The sequence below is a fragment of the Leopardus geoffroyi genome, chromosome D4 (assembly GCF_018350155.1).
Source record: "Leopardus geoffroyi isolate Oge1 chromosome D4, O.geoffroyi_Oge1_pat1.0, whole genome shotgun sequence".
NCBI lineage: Eukaryota > Metazoa > Chordata > Mammalia > Carnivora > Felidae > Leopardus > Leopardus geoffroyi.
This window is the reverse complement of record NC_059342.1, coordinates 6,987,121-7,008,828: the sequence shown is the minus strand read 5'-3', so window position 1 is coordinate 7,008,828 and position 21,708 is coordinate 6,987,121. Positions and strand designations below refer to the sequence as shown.

Here is a 21,708-nt window from a genome sequence, read left to right as displayed (position 1 = left end):
AACCCACAGCCTACATTTTCAAGGATTTTCCAGGACACCAGGCAAGATCTGGGATGACAAGCAAAGCACCTGAAGAAGCTTTACCAATTACATTCACCCATGCTCCATATTGTTCTAGAAACGATTTTAATGGTTAAAAATTATAAGCCACAAGGTAAAAGAAACACCAAAAGTACTCAGGATGACGGGAAATTGGGGCTGAACAAGAACGCCCGAGACCCTTCCCGATCACCAAAACGCCCCCAAATACAACTCGGAGCAGCAGCCTCAGCCAAGAGGGAAGGAACACTCATATTCACAAGCTCAAGAGCAAAAGCCATGAAACAATAGCAAATAAGCTAACCAGCCTACTTCTGTCAAACTTGTGACTTTGGCTTTTGTATCGCTTTTCTGTCCGCTCCACCACAGACCAGAAGGAACCCATGTCAGACACAGTCTAATGGGGCAGGCTGAACAGTCTGAATACAGAAACTCAAACCCAGCCAGGAGTCTCCAGGTTTCAACTCATCCAGTCGCATCTAAACTTGGTAACTGAGTTTGAGCTGAGAAAATTCTGCGGAGAAAATTTCTGACAGATCTACCACTGGCTTCTTGATTATACTTACAAGAAACCTGTTTCTATGCAGGAACACGCGTTCTCTGATGGCTGTCCGTGTGGAAAACTCTATTTTGGGAGCAATGCCCTAAAAATGAAATAGCACAAAGGAAGCAAATAAATTACTGGAGACAGATTCTTCGCCCATCCCATTCTAACTTGAAAGCCTGTAAGAACCTAATTACTCTTTTGTGTGGTTGGCATAACCCACACATATCGCCTAAATATATATACATATGGGGCACCTGGGTGGCTCAGTTGGTTAAACATATGATCTCAGCTCAGGTCATGATCTCACGGTCCGTGAGTTCGAGCCCCGCATCGGGCTCTGTGCTGACAGCCCAGAGCCTGGAGCCTGCTTCGGATTCTGTGTCTCCCTCTCTCTCTGCCCCTCCCCCTGCTTGCACTCTGTCTCTGTCTCTCTCAAAAATAAATAAACATTAAAAAATTAAAACACTGAACCACAGAATTGAGTGAGATTATCTAGGATTATCTGGGATAGATAGAGGTTCTCCTTCCTTGCCTACTTGCTTTGAAAAACGTGCTTCGTATCTTATACCAAATATTTATGCTCATTAGATCTATTTCCAAACTCCCCAATTCGTGTCATTGACACTTTTCTGGGGATCGGTGCCATACTGAATAATACACAGACACACACACACTCAGTAATAACAAGGAACAAAGTACAGGTGCACACAATCACATGGGTGACTGTCCAAGGCATTTTTCTAAGTGAAAGGAGCCAATCTCAAAAGGGTGCAGACCATATAATTCCCTCTACGTGACCTTCTGAAAAAGACAGAACTACAGTGATGGAGAGCAGACCAGCGGTGAGGGGTAAGGGAGAGGTTGCACCTATAAAGGGATAAAGGGAGGAGATTTGGGGGTTGATGGGAGAGCTCCACATCCTGATCACGGTGGTGGTTTCACAAATCTATACATGTGTTAACATTCGTGTAACCGTGTATCAGAAAAATCAATTTACCGCACGGCCATTTAAAAAATACAATTATCTGGGCACCTGGCTGGCTCAGCCAATGGAGCATGCGACTTTTGATGTTGGGGTTGCGAGTTTGAGCCCCATGTCGGGTGTAGGGATTACTTAAAAATAAACGCTTTTAGGGGCGCCTGGGTGGCGCAGTCGGTTGAGCGTCCGACTTCAGCCAGGTCACGATCTCGCGGTCCGTGAGTTCGAGCCCCGCGTCAGGCTCTGGGCTGATGGCTCAGAGCCTGGAGCCTGTTTCCGATTCTGTGTCTCCCTCTCTCTCTGCCCCTCCCCCGTTCATGCTCTGTCTCTCTCTGTCCCAAAAATAAATAAACGTTGAAAAAAAAAATTTAAAAAAAAAACGCTTTTAATTGATAAATAAATAAAATAAAAATACCATTATCTTTCTAAAAAAGACTGAGGCTTTAGAGAGACAGAAAGCAGTTTTCCCAAGGTCCCGTGGCTTCTAGATGGCAAAACGGGAACAGAACTGGATCTGATCGAGTTACAGGATCTCCGACTGACCTCATGGACTCACCTGCAGCCATCACTCCCTTCCCCCCTCCCCCGCCCAGCAGGACCCTCTGCTCTTCCCTCCCCCAGACACCATCACCTGGCCAGGTGTTCCTTGTCCCGGGTGTGCCTTCCCTTTCTTCATCTCCTGTCCAAGCCCCAGTCGCCTCTCAAAGCCCGCCCTCCCCCTCACTCCTCCAGGCTGTGAAAGCTCATTCTCATTATAGGACATAGTATAAGAAGGATCTGCATCAGCTGAAGCCCCAGGGGGAGAGGATACCGACAAGTACTGTATCTTTACCACACGCGCCAGGGTTTGTGAGGGACTTTCACGCGATCTCATTTAACCCTCCCACAACCTGGGTAGGACACAGTCCCATCCCCATTTTATCCAACCAGCTTGGAGAGGTTAAGTCTGTCCACTGTGACGCAGCTGGGGATTGGTGGAGCCAGGAGTCAGCTCGTTTCCTGGGCATTTATTCACTCCTATGCACGTTCGTTCTTGTGCGTTCATCTTGTCCACAGAACATGTCCTTACAGGCACAGCCTAGATCCTCAGCTCCTTTTTTTCTTTTTTCTTTTTTTTGCCTCTAGAATGTGGTATGCCCATACAAGCGGTAGGCTTGGGCCTGAGACTCAAGATTTCTGGGCTTACAAACACATGAGCCCAATTGCTGCCAAGTTAGAAAATCCGGTGGGGGGGAAGGGTGGTGGCGGGGGGTGGAGACATCTGGCAAACAGCGTACAATGACGTGACCTGCTCAGCCTCACCTCCAGCTATGAGACTGCCCACCGGAGAGGAGACTGGGGGAAGCTCCAAGGTCCACAGCGCTGTTGGTTAGAATCACGAGACCTCGTGTGTGCCAGACCTCAGGTCCCCCATGGCCCAGCCGTCTGAGCCTGAACATGTCCCCACGTGGGCCACAGACTCGTGCAGTTTTTCATGGCCTCACAAGGAGGCAGCAGCATCATTTGAATGACAATTTAATAAACCACAACAGGTCACGTTTACCTGTGAACCTAACTATATGCCAGATAGCATGCTAAACACTGTACATATATCCAACCCTCGCAATAACCCTATAGGGGAAGTACTATTATCAGTCCATTTTACAGCTGGGAAACTAAGGCAAACAGAGAGAAAGCAATTTACCCAAAGTCACAGTAATGAGTGACATAGCCGGGACTGAACCCAGACAGTCCGAGTCCACACTTGCACGTGTGGCTGCCTAGCAGGACTTCAAACCGCTGTTACACTTTGCCTGGAGAGGAGGAGGGAGGTGCCCTACCAGCAAGGAATCCACACCCCGTAACACATTCCTGTTCGCCTCATATAACCTCGACGCCTGACAGTGACTGACAGATAATAAGGAAGAACGTATTTTCTTGTTCACAGGAGCACTGATTTTAGTGTAAAAGTTTAGAGCTGAAATGTACAAGGTTTATCTTGTCCAATTTCCTTAGCAACAGGATGAGGGCAATGATGGTTAGGTCAAGAAATGGATTGAACAGTACGACTTTTCTAGAATCATGGCCCTAAAGAAAAAATGAAATTATTAACTAAAAGTTAACAATGAAGAAATAATATTCCTTCTCCTTACTTTACAGCCTTCACCTAACAAGAAAACAAATTATATTAAAAAAAAAAAAATTCTTGGGGCACCTGGGTGGCTCAGTCAGTTAAGTGTCTGACTCTTTAATTTCAGCTCAGGTCATGATCTCCCAGTTTATGACTTTGAGCCCCGAATTGGGCTCTGCGCTCTCTACTTGGGATTCTCTCTCTCCCTCTTCCACTGCCCCTCCCCTCCTCAAAAATAATTAAATTAAAAAAAAAATTCTTAACCTCAGCAGGAAAAGGGGGGAGAAACAGCGGTTAAGGTATCAAGTGAAATAAAACGAAATACAGAAATACAAAGGAAAAGTCACATTTTCGTGAAGGAAATAAGTCTACTTCTTAATGAATTAACAACTTAGAGAAAACAAGTGAATGATTTGCCTGACCCACACATGTACGCACTCAAGTTCTATGATATGAACGTAGAGAAAGTGGACAATAGGCTGAAATAAACACGAGAGAATTAGCGTCTCACAGTGACCAAGATTCCAGACTTTGAAGTCTGACAGACAAGCATGCCCCATCATTCATCAGCCCTGTGTCTTCAAGCCCATTTTTTTTTTTTCAATATTTTAAAAGTTTATTCATTTTGAGAGAGACATAGACAGCGTGAGGGGGGGGGGGTGCAGAGAGAGAGAGAGAATCCCAAGTAGGCTGTGTACCATCAGCACAGAGCCTGATGTGGGGCTCAATCTCATGAAACTGTGAGATCCTGACCTGAGCCAAAACCGAGAGTCAGACACTTAACCGACTGAGCACCTTCTTAAACTCCCTGTGCCACCTCACCCATCAGTAAAATGAGGAAAAAACTGATAGCCACCTTGCAGGGTCAAGGAGGACTGCACGAGATAACGTGTAACAAACTCAGCACAGTACCTGGCATCTAGCGAGCGGGCACTGAATGTCTGCCACCACTAAAACTGTGGCAGCTGGTTTTATGTTGCTTTATAGAACATTTGAGAGAAATTGAGCTCCGCTATCTTTTTACAAATTGTTTAAAACATAGTTTCATTAACTTCACTGACACTTTACCTCTAATGCCTGCCGATCTTTCCCTGCGGTTTTAAAGCCCTTTCTCTGCATTTACGAAAAACTATAAACACAACTTCCTATATGTTCTTCTTCCTACTTATGCCCATAAAGTTAAACAGAGACAACACTTGAGAAAACATAAGATGTGTGTTTCTCCTCGTCTCGATACTCAGCTGGATACCAGCTCAGTGTTGGTGGATGGCTTTTCTGTGACAGAAAACTCAGGCAAACCGAAGTTAATATAAGGAATATCCTTCACGTGATTCTCGCCAGTTTTGATCCTTTTAGCTCCTGAAGAGAAATATGCCAATAACTCAATATGATAAAGGCAAACATTCTCATGAGTACGATGGATATGGGTGATATACAAAGAGTATCTCGGAGGGGAAAAAAAAATGGCGTCAGTGATATTCACCAAACCCTCAAAGATTATGGAGGGTTTAGAGTTACGGACATTAGCAATTCTGAGGAGGACAACTTTTGATGAAAGTTTGCCGTTTGAAGTATTAGAACTAGAAGTTCTGTCGTCATAAACATCACAGAAGTAAGGGTCCTGCATGTTGTACATTCTACACAGTACTCTCAACAAAATGGGAGGCAATAACATTTTGTTAAGTGATAGTAACAGAGATTCATGGGCAAGTAACAGAAAAGTTGAGTATTAAATATGCTCTTTATAATTCATAAAGGTGCGGCCCTTACCACAGAGGCCATCCAGGCAACAGAAATGTTGAGAAAACCATCCGAGTTGCTGCGAGGTTAGAAACTATCACAGATATCATCAAAATGAATATTTTGAATTTGGGTTCAGGCAATGCCCCCAAAACAGACTGTCATCTGAATCACTGCTGTGTCTTTTAAGATCCTTCAATAATACCACTGTGAACCTCTGTCTCTTTCCCTTCCGTTAAGTAGAGACTGTGAGAGCTGCCTTGGCTGACATGAGAACTCTGAGGAAAATAACATATCTTATGAAGAACCGAAAGCTCAAAATAAATGAGAGGTGGCATTATTACTATTACAACTGTATTTTGCTTTCATTATTACTACTAAAACAATAGTTTCAATTAAATAAACTGGTAGAGGGGCGCCTGGGTGGCTGAGTCAGTTAAGCGTCCGACTTCAGCCCAGGTCGTGATCTCACGGTCTGTGAGTTCAAGCCCCGTGTTGGACCCTGTGCTGACAGCTCAGAGCCTGGAGCCTGCTTCGGATTCTGTGTCTCCCTCTCTCTCTGCCCCTCGCCTGCTTGCACTGTCTCTCTAACTCTCTCAAAAATAAATAAAACATTTAATAAAAAACAAACCAGTATCAAATCTTTCAGTTAGTCTGCATTCAGAGAAGGTGAAAAAAGCATCCTTCTAAGTATGTGACAGTGTGACAATGTCAATGATTTACCTGGCTAGGTAAGACCCCCACCTCTCAGACCAGTATAATTGGTATTTTGAATGGGGCATCTAAACGGGGCTGCTAAACAGAACAAGGGAACTAACCCAGATGGAAGTGATCTGCCCAAGAGCATCCCCTATCGGAAATAAAATGTCCAGGTCGCAAGAATCTCTCCCAGCAGAAGTCCAGCGGGGCATGAATCACTTACTGGAAAACCTGCAAATGTCTTCATGAGCACCTGCCTGTACATCCCAGGGAGCGAAGGTGTCAGCTTGGGCTCAGGGAAAAGAAAATCTCGTGTGTTTTCTTCATAGCAGGCCAACTCTTCCCATGCTAGAATGCAAGGAGAAAAACCATAAGTAGATTTACGTTCTGAAAATGATCTACTTCTTGAGTTTAACAGAATAAAAGCTCAGACAGGTGATGGCAGCGAAGGCACTCAGATAAAAGTAGACATTTTGGGGCGCCTGGGTGGCTCATTCGGTTAAGCATCAGACTTCAGCTCAGGTCATGATCTCACAGTTTGTGAGTTCAAGCCCCACATCAGGCTCTGTGCTGACAGCTCGGAGCCTGGACTCTGCTTCAGATTCTAAGTCTCCCTCTCTCTGCCCCTCCCTTGCTCACACTCGGGGTGAGCTCAAAATAATAATAAATAATATTTATTTATTAAAATAAAAATGTTTATTTTTATTTATATAAAAATATGTATTTATTATAATAAAATAGTAAATAATAAATAAATGCTCAAAAATAATAAACATTAAAAAAATAAACATTTTGATTAAAGCACCTCTTATTTAAGAGGCAGAGTAGAAGACACTTCTACTGGATCTTATCTCATGGATAAAATTTAAAAGTCTTCCGAACTCACAACAGAGAGAGACAAAAATATCTAAAGGATTACTCCACAAGACAGAACAAAGAGAAAAATCTCTTTTCATCCATCTGTCTGTCCATCCATCCATGCCACCACCCATCCTTTCCTTCCACATGTTTTCCAAGGACACACTTTGGGCCAGGTCCTAGGCACAGAACAGGAACAAAGCAGACAGCGCCCTGTTCACACAAAGCTTACAGCATAGACCGGGGCTCGACATGTCCTCTGATGCAGAGACACCAGTATCCTGATGGCCCCCAGAACAGCCGAGGCTGTGGTTCTTAGCACGGTTGGTACCAGCCTCAGGGACACTTCCAAAATTTGTGGGGACATGTCATGGGCAGGAGCCAAGGTGCCAGGGTCAAGACATTGCAACACTCAAGACACTCCTGCACAACATTCTAACATCATAACCGACATTCTTTTAGGTGAGAAGCTAATTCTTCCCTTATAATTAGCGAAGCCTGGAACCTCACGGCTACATGTAAACACAAAGCACTTTCTCTGCATGGTTTTATTTTTTTTTTAATGTTTTTATTTATTTTTGAGACAGAGAGAGACAGAGCATGAACGGGGGAGGGTCAGAGAGAGAGGGGACACAGAATCTGAAACAGGCTCCAGGCTCTGAGCTGTCAGCACGGAGCCCGACGCGGGGCTCGAACTCACGGACCGTGAGATCATGACCTGAGCTGAAGTCGGAAGCTCAACCAACTGAGCCACCCAGGCGCCCCACTCTGCATGGTTTTAAAATACACTGAATTTTCGGGAATGCAGGTACCATGTGAATTAAGGGGCCGTCGTACTTGACTGTGTTTGGGTCTTTACTGAGCCCCTACCGGCAGTTTGAAAACCATGCCACATCTAAATACTTCTTTGCGCCCACCATTTATGTATTGATACGCTATCGTTTTATTTTAAACCATTTTCCTTTTATTTCTCCATTGGCAGTGATTCGCTTCAGTTGGTTATATGAACCATCAATATTATTTCAGTCTGACGAAAGGGATGTTCCCAAACACTCATTACCAAAAGATCTGGGGGCTACGAGGACCGAGAATCACTGAGCAAAGGACGGAGAAGCTGCCGTCTGAACGCTCCTCGTCTACACAGCAGGTGCGACACAAGAGGTTCAGACTAAGAGTGGCCTCTGCATGGCACACCGCCACAGAAGAGACTATGGTCAACCAGGTAGCTTTACTGTTTGGTGACTACCATTCTGTTTGTGAGAAGAAGTCTGACGAGGGTGGATTTCTGGCACATCGATGGCAGAAAACACCTGACATTATCACGTATAATGGACCAATTTCTTCCTACTTATTCTTTAATACGGATGTTCGGGGGGCGCCTGGGTGGCTCAGTCAGTTAAGTGTCTGACTTCAGCTCAGGTCATGATCTCACAGTCCGTGAGTTCGAGCCCCCCGTCGGGATCTGTGCTGACGGCTTGGAGCCTGGAGCCTGTTTCAGATTCTGTGTCTCCCTCTCTCTCTGCCCCTCCCCTGCTCATCTCTCTCTCTCTCTCTCTCTCTTTCAAAAATATATAAAACATTTTTTAAAAATTAAAATAAATAAATAAATATGAATGTTTGGGTTCTAATAAGGATCCATGTGCAAAAAGAACGCATTCTATGGCTTTCGTCATCAGATCATGTGTCCCCACCCTTCTCTCAGACGTGCTCTGGCCACAACGGATTGATGATGTATCTCTCCCTCCTCCACCGCCACCTCCTTCCTCTGCTGGTGCTGTTCCTTCCAAAATGTCCTTTCTTCCTTCCCATCCTGTTGAGATCTCCTTCGTCCTTTAAGCTTCACGTCCAATGTCTCCCCATGTCTCCAAAGTAACAGGTCCAAAACAACACCCTTGATTTTTTCCCACACATAAGCTCTCCCCTATTCCCCCTTCAGAGAGAAGGGAGCATGTGCTCGGGCCAAAAGTCCAGGCTTTATCCTTGACTCCACTCCTTCGCCCCTCACGTTAACCCGCTAGCCAGTCCTGTGGACTCCATCTCCGAAATAAACCTGCAATCTGTCTCCTCTCTCCATCTTGACGGTCACCACCCCGGTCCCCGCCACGCCACCTCCCTCCCGGACCACTGCCACGGCCTCCACACTGCTCTCTCTGCTTCCATTCTTGCTGCACTCATACCTGTCCTCCACACACCGCGATGCTGTAAACACGTCAGACTGGGCCTTTCCTCTCCTGAGAACCTCCCAGCGGGCTTCCCATCACTCGCGAATAAAGCCTGAGCATCTTGCTCTCGACTTCAAGACTCCACATAATCAGGCCTCTGACCGCCTCTCCTCCCTCATGTTACCACTCTTCCGCCTCGGCCCTCCCTGCCGCCCTTCCCACTGTCCCTCCAACACGCCAGGCTCGCCTCGACCTCAGACGTTTGCCCCGGGTTCTCCCTGTAACGTTCCTTCCCCGGATCTCTGCAGGGCTGCCTCCCTCCTATCCCATGATGGGGCCTTGGTTCAAATTTCATCTCATTAGAAAGGCGGTATGCCCTTTGAACTTGCAGCCCGATGAACTTGCAGCCCTTAACGTACCACTAAGCAGGCTCTTCATTCGGATATGTATCTCTGATCCGTTTCCATCAACGTTCCATGAAAGCAGTCCCTGTCTGTCAACGTTCCTTACTCTGTCCCTGGCAGGGCTGTGCCCAGAAAGGTGTGAATGCCAGGCAGTGAGTGGCCCAGCCACGACGCCTCACCTAGAGAGGGACCATTCTGTCAGCGTTTCCCATAGGGCCCTTGAGATGTCATTACAGATAGACATTTTACACCTGTGTTTGGGTGGCCGTCAGAACCGAGTGGTAAAACACAGGCCCCCGGGGCTGCCCCCAGACGGGTGCCTGGTACAGGACGGACACTTGCTAAGTGCCTCTTGAGGGGATAATCATGAAGGCCGACGTGGAGTCAGTTAGCAGTAATCACCCTCTCTGAGACTCCGTTTCCACCACCGTGAGACAAGGCAGACAGACCAAAATTCCTCTGAGGGGTCCCTGGGTGGCTCAGTTGGGTAAGCAGCCAACTCTTGATCTCAGCTCAGGTCCTGACCCTGATCAGGGTCTTGATCTCAGGGTCGTGAGTTCAAGCCCCGTGTCGGGCTCTGCACTGGGGATAAAGCCTACTTAAAATTTTTTTTTTTCCAACCTTCACGGTTCATTCATTTCTCAATCATTTCTTTCCAATATTTTCAATTTCTTTTCATTCATACGTTCAAGAAATATGCATAGAGAACCTACCGTGTGCCAGGAGTCCTAGACCCTGCATGTATACTAGCAGACAAAATGGGTCCAACTCCTGCCCTCCTGGAGTTTCCAGTCTACAGATGTCAAAAGAACTATGCAAATAAATATACAAGGTACACTGATGACAAAGAGAAAGGTGGGGAGGCAGTGGAAGGCGGGTGCTATCCCAGAATCAATCTTAGCATCAATCATTTCCCAGTCTTATCCTGGCCACCTTTTTTATCAGTGCTCCCTAGGAGGGGCATGGCCTCCCCACCTCTGCCAGCCAGCCAGACTTCCTCCAGTCTGAGGTCTCACAAGCGCAACCTGAAAATGGGAAGTGATGCCACGGTCTCCTCATCCGTCACCAGCAACGGAGCGCAGCTTTCTGCCGAGGTCCACGTACAGTGGGGAAGAACCATGTCCAGACAGATGCACACAGAGCTGTTTCAGATCCCTGCCCCACCCTTTACCAGCTGTGTGACCAGGAGCACATTACATGATCTCCTAACTTCAGGGGCCTCTTCGGGAAAACGTAAAAGTCATCGTAGTACCTGCCCCCGAGGGCTACTGTGAGGTCACGTGACATATACAAAGCGTAGAGCACTCGGACATCACCTGCCATTATCGTGCCCGCTCCATGACACCCACCCAGCAGGGGTACGAGGTACCAGGGCCACCCTGGTCTCTGGACGTCACGTGTTTTCAGTCACACACTCCTACCGGGAACACCTGCGTGCCTGGGACGAGGCCTCACACACCGGGCTGCTCCTTTTTCCTTTCGTAGGTTTTTGGCTAGCTCTTGTCACTGCATCCAAAATGACAGCTACTGAGTCACTATCGCCGTCGTTAGCAAGAATGAAGATAAAAATAAGAGGTCAGAGAACTGGAGGCCTGCTCATCTACTACCTTTGGAATCACGGGGATGAAGGCACTGAAATTAGAGGAGATAGATAGAAGGCTTGTCCTCAGTTCTCTCTCTGGTTCCATCATATTCTAGAGTCCTAACTGCCACCCAGTGTAAAAATGTTGGCACCCCACGAGGATGTTACAGCAAGAACCTGGGTTATACACAGGCTGAGTGATACTCATAGGCCACGTGCTATGTCTGAAGGAAATCCGTGTTCTTATAGGCTAATGGCACAGACAGACAACGACATCATCGATGCCGTCGATGAAAAACATTTCCCCTAAAAAGGAAAACGAGGACTTCAAGAAAAAAAAAATTTTTTTTTTGAAAGAGAGAGAGATAAAGAGAGAGCACAAGCAGGGGAGAGGGGCAGAGGGGGAGAGAGAGAGAGAGAGAGAGAGAGACAGAGAGAGAGAGAATCTCAAGCAGGCTCCACGCCCAGTGCAGAGGGGGCTCGATCCCATCACCCTGGGATGTTGACCTGAGCCGAAATCAAGAGTTGGATGCTCATCCAACTTAACCACCCAGGCGCCCCCAAAATCGATCATTTTAATAACAATATTGTATTGAAAATCTAACATTTATAGAGCACATCAGAATCGACAGCTTGCTTCCCACTATGGAGTCTCATTTGATGCCTTCTCTACTGATAAGGAAACTGAGGCTCTGTGAGTAGAAGACACTTATCATGATGCCACACGGCAAAGCAGGAATTCAAAACCATATTTTCTGAGGCAGGAGTTCTGTTCTTGCTGATGCCTGGTAAACACCACTACAAAGTATAAAACCAAACTCTGATTGAGGGAACAGGTGTCCAAAAATGGCGATTTACAGCTGGACTGAATGTAACATGACTTATCCCCAAGTAGACGTTTTTTCTCTAAGAGATCAGTAAAAAGAAAGCACCAAGCTCCCAGTCCAACAGGATTACACTGCTGCCCCCCTGTGTCCACTTGCTTTTTTCCCATCTTGGTAAACAAGAACCCGGGGCGTCTTTACAGCTTCTAAGCCAAATCTTTGGACCCCTTCATTCTTTAGCAGTAAAGCTGTATGTAAATCTAAGCTACTTGTATCATTAACACATGGTCATAATGTCTTTTGACTATCAGCGTGTTTGAAAGGAATGTGAATAAATATCAAACAATGAGGGGGCGCCTGGGTGGCTCAGCTCATGACGTCGCAGTCGGTGAGCTCAAGCCCTGCGTCGGGCGCTGTGCTGACAGCTCGGAGCCTGGAGCCCGTTTTGGATTCTGTGTCTCCCTCTCTCTGCCCCTCCCCTGCCTGCACTGTCTCTCTCTCTCAAAAATTAACATTAAAATTTTTTTTTAGGAATCAAACAATAAAATAACATCTACAGCAAAATGAAAAGGTAACAATTCAGCCAAGTGAAGGGCTGGTCCCTGTGAACCTACATGTGACCCATGTGACCCTACGGTGCAGCCTACAATGAGACAAATCATTTTTACTTAATTATCTGCTATCGAGACCCAGCAGAGCAAAAGGGCTTACAATCACCCTTCCGCCTGGCACCACTGGTGGGATGCCAGAAGCACACTGTGGGGCACGTTCCCGGCACACCCTCAATGAACACGTCGGAAGAACTAACAGAACTGTCTCCAATGCATCTGAAGCTGAGTGACATTATTTTGAGCAATGCTAACTTCATTCCACTCAGATTACAATCTGAAATTGAAGGACCGTAGACAAAAGGAAAACACGTCTCATACGGCCTCCACTTTGCATCTGAGTAACTTCTGAGTTATAAACAGTACGCGTGCACCCAGCCTCAGTATTCTCCAATCATCATGGCTTCGAGCTATTCTTGCAACCCGCTCACAGATGGATTTCTGGTCGTGTGGAAAACACATGGTTGGGGCACCCGGGTGGCTCAGTCGGCTGAGCATCTGACTCTTGATTTTGGCTCAGATCATGATCCCGGGGTCGTGGGGTGGAGCCCCATGTCAGACTCCACGCTGAGCGAGGAGTCTGCTTGATCTCTCCCTCTCTCTCTGCCCCTCTCCCCTGCTCATGCTCTCTCTCTCTCTCGAAATGAAAAAAAAGAACATATGGCAATCTAAGATATATTAAACTTTAAAAAGCAAGCTGCAGAATATGTATATTCAACCAATATGTATACTAAACATACATATGATAAATACTAGATATATATAGCACATGTATGTATATGTATGTATATATATGCGTGTATGTATTTTAGATTTTAAATGCATTACATATACTAAATGCGTTTTAAAACATCTGAAAAGAAAATTATTAGTAATTGTTGTCAGGAGCTGTTGACGAATGTGGCTTTTGACTTTTTATTTTAACGTTTATTCATTTTTGGGACAGAGAGAGACAGAGCATGAACGGGGGACGGGCAGAGAGAGAGGGAGACACAGAATCGGAAGCAGGCTCCAGGCTCTGAGCCATCAGCCCAGAGCCTGATGCGGGGCTCGAACTCACGGACCGCGAGATCGTGACCTGGCTGAAGTCGGACGCCCAACCGACTGCGCCACCCAGGCGCCCCTTGACTTTTTATTTTATATAACTTTGTGTTAGTTTAATTTTTACAGTGAGAGTATGTAGGTATTGGGTTATTATTTTTTTAATTCGTGTAGAATTAAATAAGACCAAAATGAGTCTGCTTCTATTTTATTAACATACTGAAGTATAACTTGCCAGTTAGCATTGATATATGTTTGAACATAAAACTAGGTCAAATAAGGAAGAAAAAAAAAAACGTGGAAAAAAAATTCAATGCCCTGATTTTAGCCTGTCACTTTTAGGCTGAAAAATATTCAGTAAGAATTTCTGGAAAGCCAGGAAGAGGCACCACTGGCCTTCCTTCTCTTCTGTCTACCTAAGAAAGCCCTAACACATACGAGGGTACCCGTCCTTAGATCGACAGAGAGTGGGGTACTTCTCTGTTTCGGGGCCTCCTCTGCCAGTGAGCCAAGAGGCAGAAGAGCTACAGATTTCTGGGTCCCCTCCATCCCTTGGGGCCTTGACCCACCACAGGCAGGGCCACACCAGGCACAACTGTGATCCTCTTAAAAGCCTCCACAGCCACCTCTGCTTTAGCTCAGGAATCTGCCAGGCTCACTCTCCTTCCCTCATGCTTTCTTAAGAAGAAGAAAAAGGGGCGCCTGGGTGGTTCAGTCGGTTGAGCGTCCGACTGCGGCTCAGGTCATGATCTCACGGTTTGTGGGTTCGAGCCCCGCGTCGGGCTCTGTGCTGACAGCTCGGAGCCTGGAGCCTGCTTCAGATTCTGTGTCTCCTTCTCTCTCTGCCTCTCCCCACCCCCCACTCACACTCTGTCTCTCTCTCCTTCAAAAATAAACATTAAAAAAAAGTCTTTTTAAAAGAAGAAAAATTCAAACAATAATGTATCAGAACATACAATAAAACAGGGGAATCCATACACAGTAAGCATAACTTATTAAAAACTTTGGTAAAAATATCAGGAAGTTATACTAAATGCAACGTTAACATCCAGACATCACTCCACAAGTAACCACAGGGCACAGAAAGTCACGTTGTACAGAGGAAAAGAAAGAAAACAAATCATGGAAAAATGGAAATTTTTTAAGAAGTAAGTTTTAAATTTGAGGTTGTCACAAATCATAGCTGCAAAAAAGAAGAGGCCAGAAAATATAGTACAATATACTTTAAAGAAATTATTATATACTTTGCAAACATGATTAATTCAAACGTTAATATCCAGCATTAGCTAGGATATGGGCAATGGACCTGCTGTATACACACTGCTGAACACAGTAATAATGGAAGCTTGCTGGCGATCGGTTTACTTTCAGGTTACAGATATGGATGGATGGTTTAGTCGAGTCCCCGCTTATCCATGGGGAATTATATACCAAGGCCCCCACAGCAGACAGTATTGAATCCTACATACACTACGTTTTTTCCTATACATACATACCTATGATAAAGTTGAATGTATAAGTTAGGCATAGTTAGAGATTCACAACAATAACTAGTAATAAAATAGAATAATCAGAACAACACACTGTAATCTCTGGCAAAATATCTTTTTTTAAATGTTTATTTGGGAGAAAGAGTGCAGGGGGAGAGAGAGAGAGTAAGGAGGACAGAGGATCCGAAGTGGGCTCTGAGCCATCAGCACGGAGGCTGATGTGGGGCTCGAACTCAAAAACCGTGAGATCATGACTTGAGCTGAAGTCGGACACATCACCAACTGAGCCACCCAGGTGGCTCTTGCGAAACATCTTATTGTCCTGTACTCACCCTTCTTGTGATAATGTGATTTGGATTTGAAAAACTGCCTACGTGATGAAATGGCGCAAGGTGAGTGACCGAGTAGTCACAATTCAGTGTTAGGCTACTTCTGACCTTCTGACAAGGTCAGAAGGAGGATCATCTGCTTGCAGACCATGGTTACGGCGGGTAACCGAAACTACAGGAAGCAAAACCACAGACATGGGGGGACCACCGTCACTCTATTCTTTACAAATATACCAAGAGAAAAAATTAACCTTTTATTTTTACTTTTGAGAGAGAATGAGTGCAATCAGGGGAGGAACAAAAAGAGAGGGGGACAGAGGATCCGAAGCAGGCTCTGCGCTGATAACAGAGAGTCCAACGTGGGGCTCGAACTCACAAACCACGAGATCGCGACCTGACCCGAAGTCAGAGGCTTAACGGACTAAGCCATCCAGGAGCCAAGAGAAAAAAATGATTTTTATAAATATGTGAAAGACAAGGAAAACCTACATGTTCAACAATATCAATTTAAGGATAATTAGAATATTCTGGAAAAACACATAGGTATTGAAAAAAGACAAACTAAAGACAACAACGTACAATCAAAAAACCCCAAATATTATGTCCCTACTGTTTAGAGACTTTTAAGGACACATAAGTAAATTAATGGAATTCTTTATTACCGTTAAAAAGAATGAGGTACCTCTAGGCTTTAAAAAATTTTTTTTTTCAACGTTTATTTATTTTTGGGACAGAGAGAGACAGAGCATGAACGGGGGAGGGGCAGAGAGAGAGGGAGACACAGAATCGGAAACAGGCTCCAGGCTCCGAGCCATCAGCCCAGAGCCCGACGCGGGGCTCGAACTCACGGACCGCGAGATCGTGACCTGGCTGAAGTCGGACGCTTAACCGACTGCGCCACCCAGGCGCCCCTAGGCTTTTAGAAATGACAACACAACAGTGATATTTGACGGGGGGAAGCCAATAAGAGAAGAAAATGTATGTGACACTATTATGTAGAAATTCCATATCTAGGTGTTCTGTCCACAGAAAAATATCAAGAAACATGTTCACCAAATTATAAATAGAGGTTTTCTCATCATTTGGGAATGCTTTTTGCAGCAACTAAAAACCATAAAGCTATTTTCATCTTGGGAAGAGAAAAGGCAAAAACCAGTAACAGCAAAAATCAAAAAAGAATTCTAAATGTTTCTGAGTGTTAATGTTTATTTTTTTTTTGAGAGAGAGAGAGAGAGAGTGAACAAGGGAAGGAGGGGCAAAGAGAGAGGGAGACACAGAATCCAAAGCAGGCTCCAGGCACCGAGCTGTCAGCACGGAGCCTGACGCGGGGCTCGAACTCACGAACCGTGAGATCATGACCTGAGCTGTAGTCAGACACTTAACTGACTGAGCCATCCAGGTGCCCCCTGAGTTTTAAATATTATCTCTCTCTCCCTCTCTCTCCCTCTCTCCCTTTCTCTCTTTCTCTCTCTCTCTCTCTCTCTCTCTCTCTCTCTCTCTCTCTCTCACACACACACACACACACACACACGACTAAAATCACCAGGTAACCAGCCACATTGAGAAACCACGTAAGAGAACTGATGCCACCATGCAGAAGTTTAGCTCAGGTGCCCTGCCATTCGAGACACACAGGAAGCAGAGGCACCACAGAATGGTTTCCTCCTAAAGTCCCATGATTCTGGCAAGAACTGCTTCCGTAAAAGGGTCAGAGAGTAAATACTTTAGGCTTTGCAAGCCACGCGGTCATAACTACTCAACTCCAGCATAAACAAAGTCAGCCACAGACAATAAATGAAGCGTGGCCGTGTTCCAATAAAACCTTATGGACGATGAAATGTGGATTTTATATAATTTTATATAATTTTCACATCACAAAATACGCATGTTTTAAAATTTTTTTCCAACCCTTCAAAACGGCAAGAACCGAAGACAGTTTGGCAGTTCCTTAAAAAGTCAAACGTGGAGGTACCATAGGATACAGAAACTCTACTCCTAGGTATGAACCCAAGAGAATTGAAAACATGTATTCACACAACAACTTGTACGTGAATGTTGATAGCAGTGTCATTCATGATATTCAAAAAGTGGAAACAACTCCAACGTCCATCGACCAACCAACAAACGGGTAAACAAACTAGGCATATCCGTATAAAAGCACATTATGCATCCGGACAAGGAACAAAGTAACGATAACAGGCTACAACCTGGGTGAATCTTGAAAACATGCCACATGGAAGAAGCCAGACACCAAAGGCTACATATTGTCTGATTCCATTTACACTAAATGTCCAGAAGAGGCACAGCCATAGAGAAAGTAGACTAGTGGTGGCCAGGGCTGTGGGAAGAGGGAATAAAGGGTGACTATTAAGGACTACAGTGGTTTTGGGTTTTTTTTTTTTCCAGATAATAAAAAGGTTCTGGAATAAGATGGTGGTGATGGTTGCAGAAATTTGTGAAGATGCTTAAACAACTGAGTTGTACACTTGCAATGGAGAGGTTTATAGTATATGAATTAAATATCCAGTATATGAATCTCAATTTAAAAAAAAATAGAAATTTAGCTCATGAGTCACACAAAACAAACTGCAGGCTGGACTGGCCTACAGTTTACCAACCCCGTTCTGGCATCTAACACAGAAGATAGTTTTGGGTTCGCCAACAAAGCCGAAGGCAAAAACTTGAAAAAAACTGAGCCAAGCTTTTCTTATTTGGTGAGAATTAAAGTCATGAAAAAATGGAAAGCCAAAGCGTCTTTAAGTTATGCTTACTGCCACCAGACCCATAAAGTTACTTCTGTGAGAATTGGTAAAATTCAACAGACTGGTCGGGGGGGAAAGTGAGTGTTCTAGAAAGCACAACTTGTAAATACCAGTCCCCATTCTGTCATGCCAAAATCCCTTCAAAATTAAAATAAACTGATTTAGAAATGCATTTATGGGCACATTACCTGGAGATACTAGCTGTATTAATTCAAACCTGGTTAGGAAGCCTAAAATAGAAAAAATGAGAGAGTTTTTCATAATTGCTAAATTCAAAACTGCCATAACATTCCATTTATAATAATAATAATAATAATAATAATAATAATAATAATGCCATATCAACAAGGATTCAGGTATTTCTGGACCCAGTAATCCAAGGGCATAGAGTGGAAGTAACTAAGTTATAAAAATAACATTTTGTGCCCTAAGAAGTATTGATGACATGGATGTAATATTTTGTCTTAAAAACGTATCCATAGGGGCGCCTGGGTGGCGCAGTCGGTTAAGCGTCCGACTTCAGCCAGGTCACGATCTCGCAGTCCGTGAGTTCGAGCCCCGCGTCGGGCTCTGGGCTGATGGCTCAGAGCCTGGAGCCTGTTTCTCATTCTGTGTCTCCCTCTCTCTCTGCCCCTCCCCTGTTCATGCTCTGTCTCTCTCTGTCCCAAAAATAAATAAACGTTGAAAAAAAAAATTAAAAAAAAAAACAAAACAAAACAAAAAACGTATCCATAAATCACTGACATAAAAATCAGATTCTCATTTTAAAAACTCAAAATCCAACTCTTGTCCATCAACCTATACAAGTTTATCTTGCTTAAAACAGTATGCTCTCTGACAATATAAATGAAACATAAAATATAACATTTTTTATACTTCCTGAGCCCAAAGTATATTTACAAATAGTGAGCCCATGTACAAAATCTATAAGGACAAGAGTAAAATTCAAATCTGAAAGTAACTTAAACATAAATGGTATAACAGTAAAAAAAAATCAATAAAGATAATTCCCCCAAATTATAGAAGTGAATACATTTTAAAATAGACAATATTGGTGGCAATCATAGACGATTATAGTTACTAATCCATATTATATATTTGAAAGTTGCTAAGAGGGTAGGTCTTAAATGTTCTCACCACAAGAAAGAGACGGCAGTTACATGATGGGATGAGTGTGTTAGCTCATGCTGTGGTAATCATTTTGCAATATCTAAGTGTATCAAATCCACACGTTGTACACGTTACACTTACATAATGTGATATGTCAATTATGTCTCAAAACAGCTAGAAGTCTGTATACAAGAAAAGTAAAATTCTCCCTCTGTAGACTTATGAAAAGCATGTGGATGTATGAGGACAGAATTTTAAATGCCAAGAAACTGACAGTTAAGACAGTTTGTAATTTTAGGTTTTCCAAGTAGGACAATGGGAATGTTAAGCCCTCCATTTGTCTCAGGCTCTAAATCCCTTACGTTCAGTGAATTCTCACTATATCCCATGTTCATGGACTGGAAGACTTAATATTGTTCAGATGGAAACATTCCTCAAATTGATCTACAGGTTCAAGGCAACCCCTATCAACATCCTAGTTGGCTCCTTTGCAGAAACAGACAAGCTGATCCTAAAATTCATATGGAAATACAAGAGAATCCAAATAGCAAAAACTGCCTTGGAATGAAGAACTAAGGTGCAAGACTCACATTTCCTGATTTCAAACCTTACTCACAAAGTTACAATAATCAAGACTGTGTGTTACAGGCATAATGATAGATATATGGATCCACAGAATACAATTGAGAATCAAAAAAAACCCCTCATATTTACAGTCAATTGATTTTCAACAAATGTATCCGGACTATTCAATGGGGGGAAAATACTCTTATCAACAAACGAGACCAGGACAACTGGATACCCAGATGCAAAAGAATGAAGCTGGACCCCTACCTCATGCTATTTACAAAAATAAACTTAATATGTGTCATAGGCTTAAATGTCAAAGCTAAAACTATAAAGCTCTCAGAAGAAAACACGGACATAAATCTTTGTGACTTAAATTAGGTAATGGTTTCTTAGTTATGACATCAAAAGCTCAAGTAAAAAAAGAAAAACGAATAAAACAGAATTCATCAAAATTAAAAATTTTTGTGTTTCAAAGAACACCATCAAGAAAATGAAAAGATAATCCAAAGAATGGAAGAAAGTGTCTATCATACACCTGCTATGGGACTTGCATCTATAATATACAAAGAACTCAATACATTACAAGTTCATAATATATTACAACTCAATAATAAAAAGTCAAATAACCCCATTAAAATATAAGCAAAGGCTCTGAACACACATTTCTCCAAATAACATATACAAACAGCCAGTAAGCACATGAAAAAATGCTCAAAATCATCAAAACCACAATGAGATTTCACTCATACCCACAAGAATGGCCACCGATCAACAGGACAAGTAACAAGTGTGACCAGGATGTGGAGAAATGGATCCCTCACGCATTGCTGGTGGAATGTAAAATGATACAGTTGCTTTGGTGAAGTTTCTCCAAAAATTAAAAAGAATTACCATATGACCCAACACTTCCACTCTGAGGTATAGACCCAAGAGAAATGGAAACACATGTCCACAAAAACACTTGTAGACAAATATTCACAGCAACGTTATTCATCATAGCCCAAACATGAAGAAAACCCAAATGTCCCTCAACCACTAAATGAATAAACAAAATGTGGCACAGCCATACCATGGAACACTACTTTGCCCCAGAAAGAAATGAAATACTGACACATGCTGTAGCAAAGATGAATCTTGAAAACATGCTAAGTGAAAGAAGCCAGTCACAAAGGACCACATATTGTATAACTCCATTTATATGAAATATCCAGCATAAGCAAATCTATAGAGACAGAAATATTGGTTAGCAATGCTCTAGGGCTAGGAGTGATAAGGAAGAAGGGGTTTAGGGTTTCTTTCTATGGTGATAAAAATACCCTAAAATTAATTATGGTGATGGTTGCAAACTGGTGCAGCCACTCTGGAAAAGAATATGGAGTTTACTCAAAAACTTAAAAATAGAACTACGCTATGACCCAGCAATTGCACTACGAGGTATTTATCCAAGGGATACAGGTATGCTGTTTCGAAGGGGCACATGCACCCCCGTGTTTATAGCAGCGCTATCGACAATAGCCAAAGTATGGAAAGAGCCCAAATGTCCATTGATGGATGAGTGGATCAAAAAGAATGAAATCTTGCATTTGCAACCATGTGGATGGAACTGGAGGGTATGATGCTAAGTGAAATTAGTCAGAGAAAGACAAATATCATATGAGTACTTTAAGATACAAAACAGGGGCGCCTGGGTGGCGCAATCGGTTAAGCGTCCGACTTCAGCCAGGTCACGATCTCGCGGTCCGTGAGTTCGAGCCCCGCGTCGGGCTCTGGGCTGATGGCTCAGAGCCTGGAGCCTGTTTCCGATTCTGTGTCTCCCTCTCTCTCTGCCCCTCCCCCGTTCATGCTCTGTCTCTC

The 21,708-nt window shown here is 43.9% G+C and overlaps 1 protein-coding gene across 8 annotated transcripts in view; it reads right to left on the bottom strand.

The window, feature by feature from the left end:
• The window catches only part of SPATA6L (spermatogenesis associated 6 like), a 50,251-nt gene that overhangs the window by 20,398 nt on the left and 8,145 nt on the right, over positions 1-21,708 (bottom strand). For 5 of the 8 annotated variants that reach the window (XM_045468204.1, XM_045468205.1, XM_045468206.1 and 2 more), the window contains exons 5-7: positions 18,363-18,404; positions 6,338-6,462; positions 606-683 (exon numbers count right to left, since the gene is read on the bottom strand). In XM_045468204.1, the coding sequence (XP_045324160.1) occupies positions 606-683; positions 6,338-6,462; positions 18,363-18,404 (245 nt within the window). The remainder of the gene's footprint in view (positions 1-605; positions 684-6,337; positions 6,463-18,362; positions 18,405-21,708) is intronic. The other 3 variants (XM_045468208.1, XM_045468210.1, XM_045468207.1) reach the window with 2 other exon arrangements.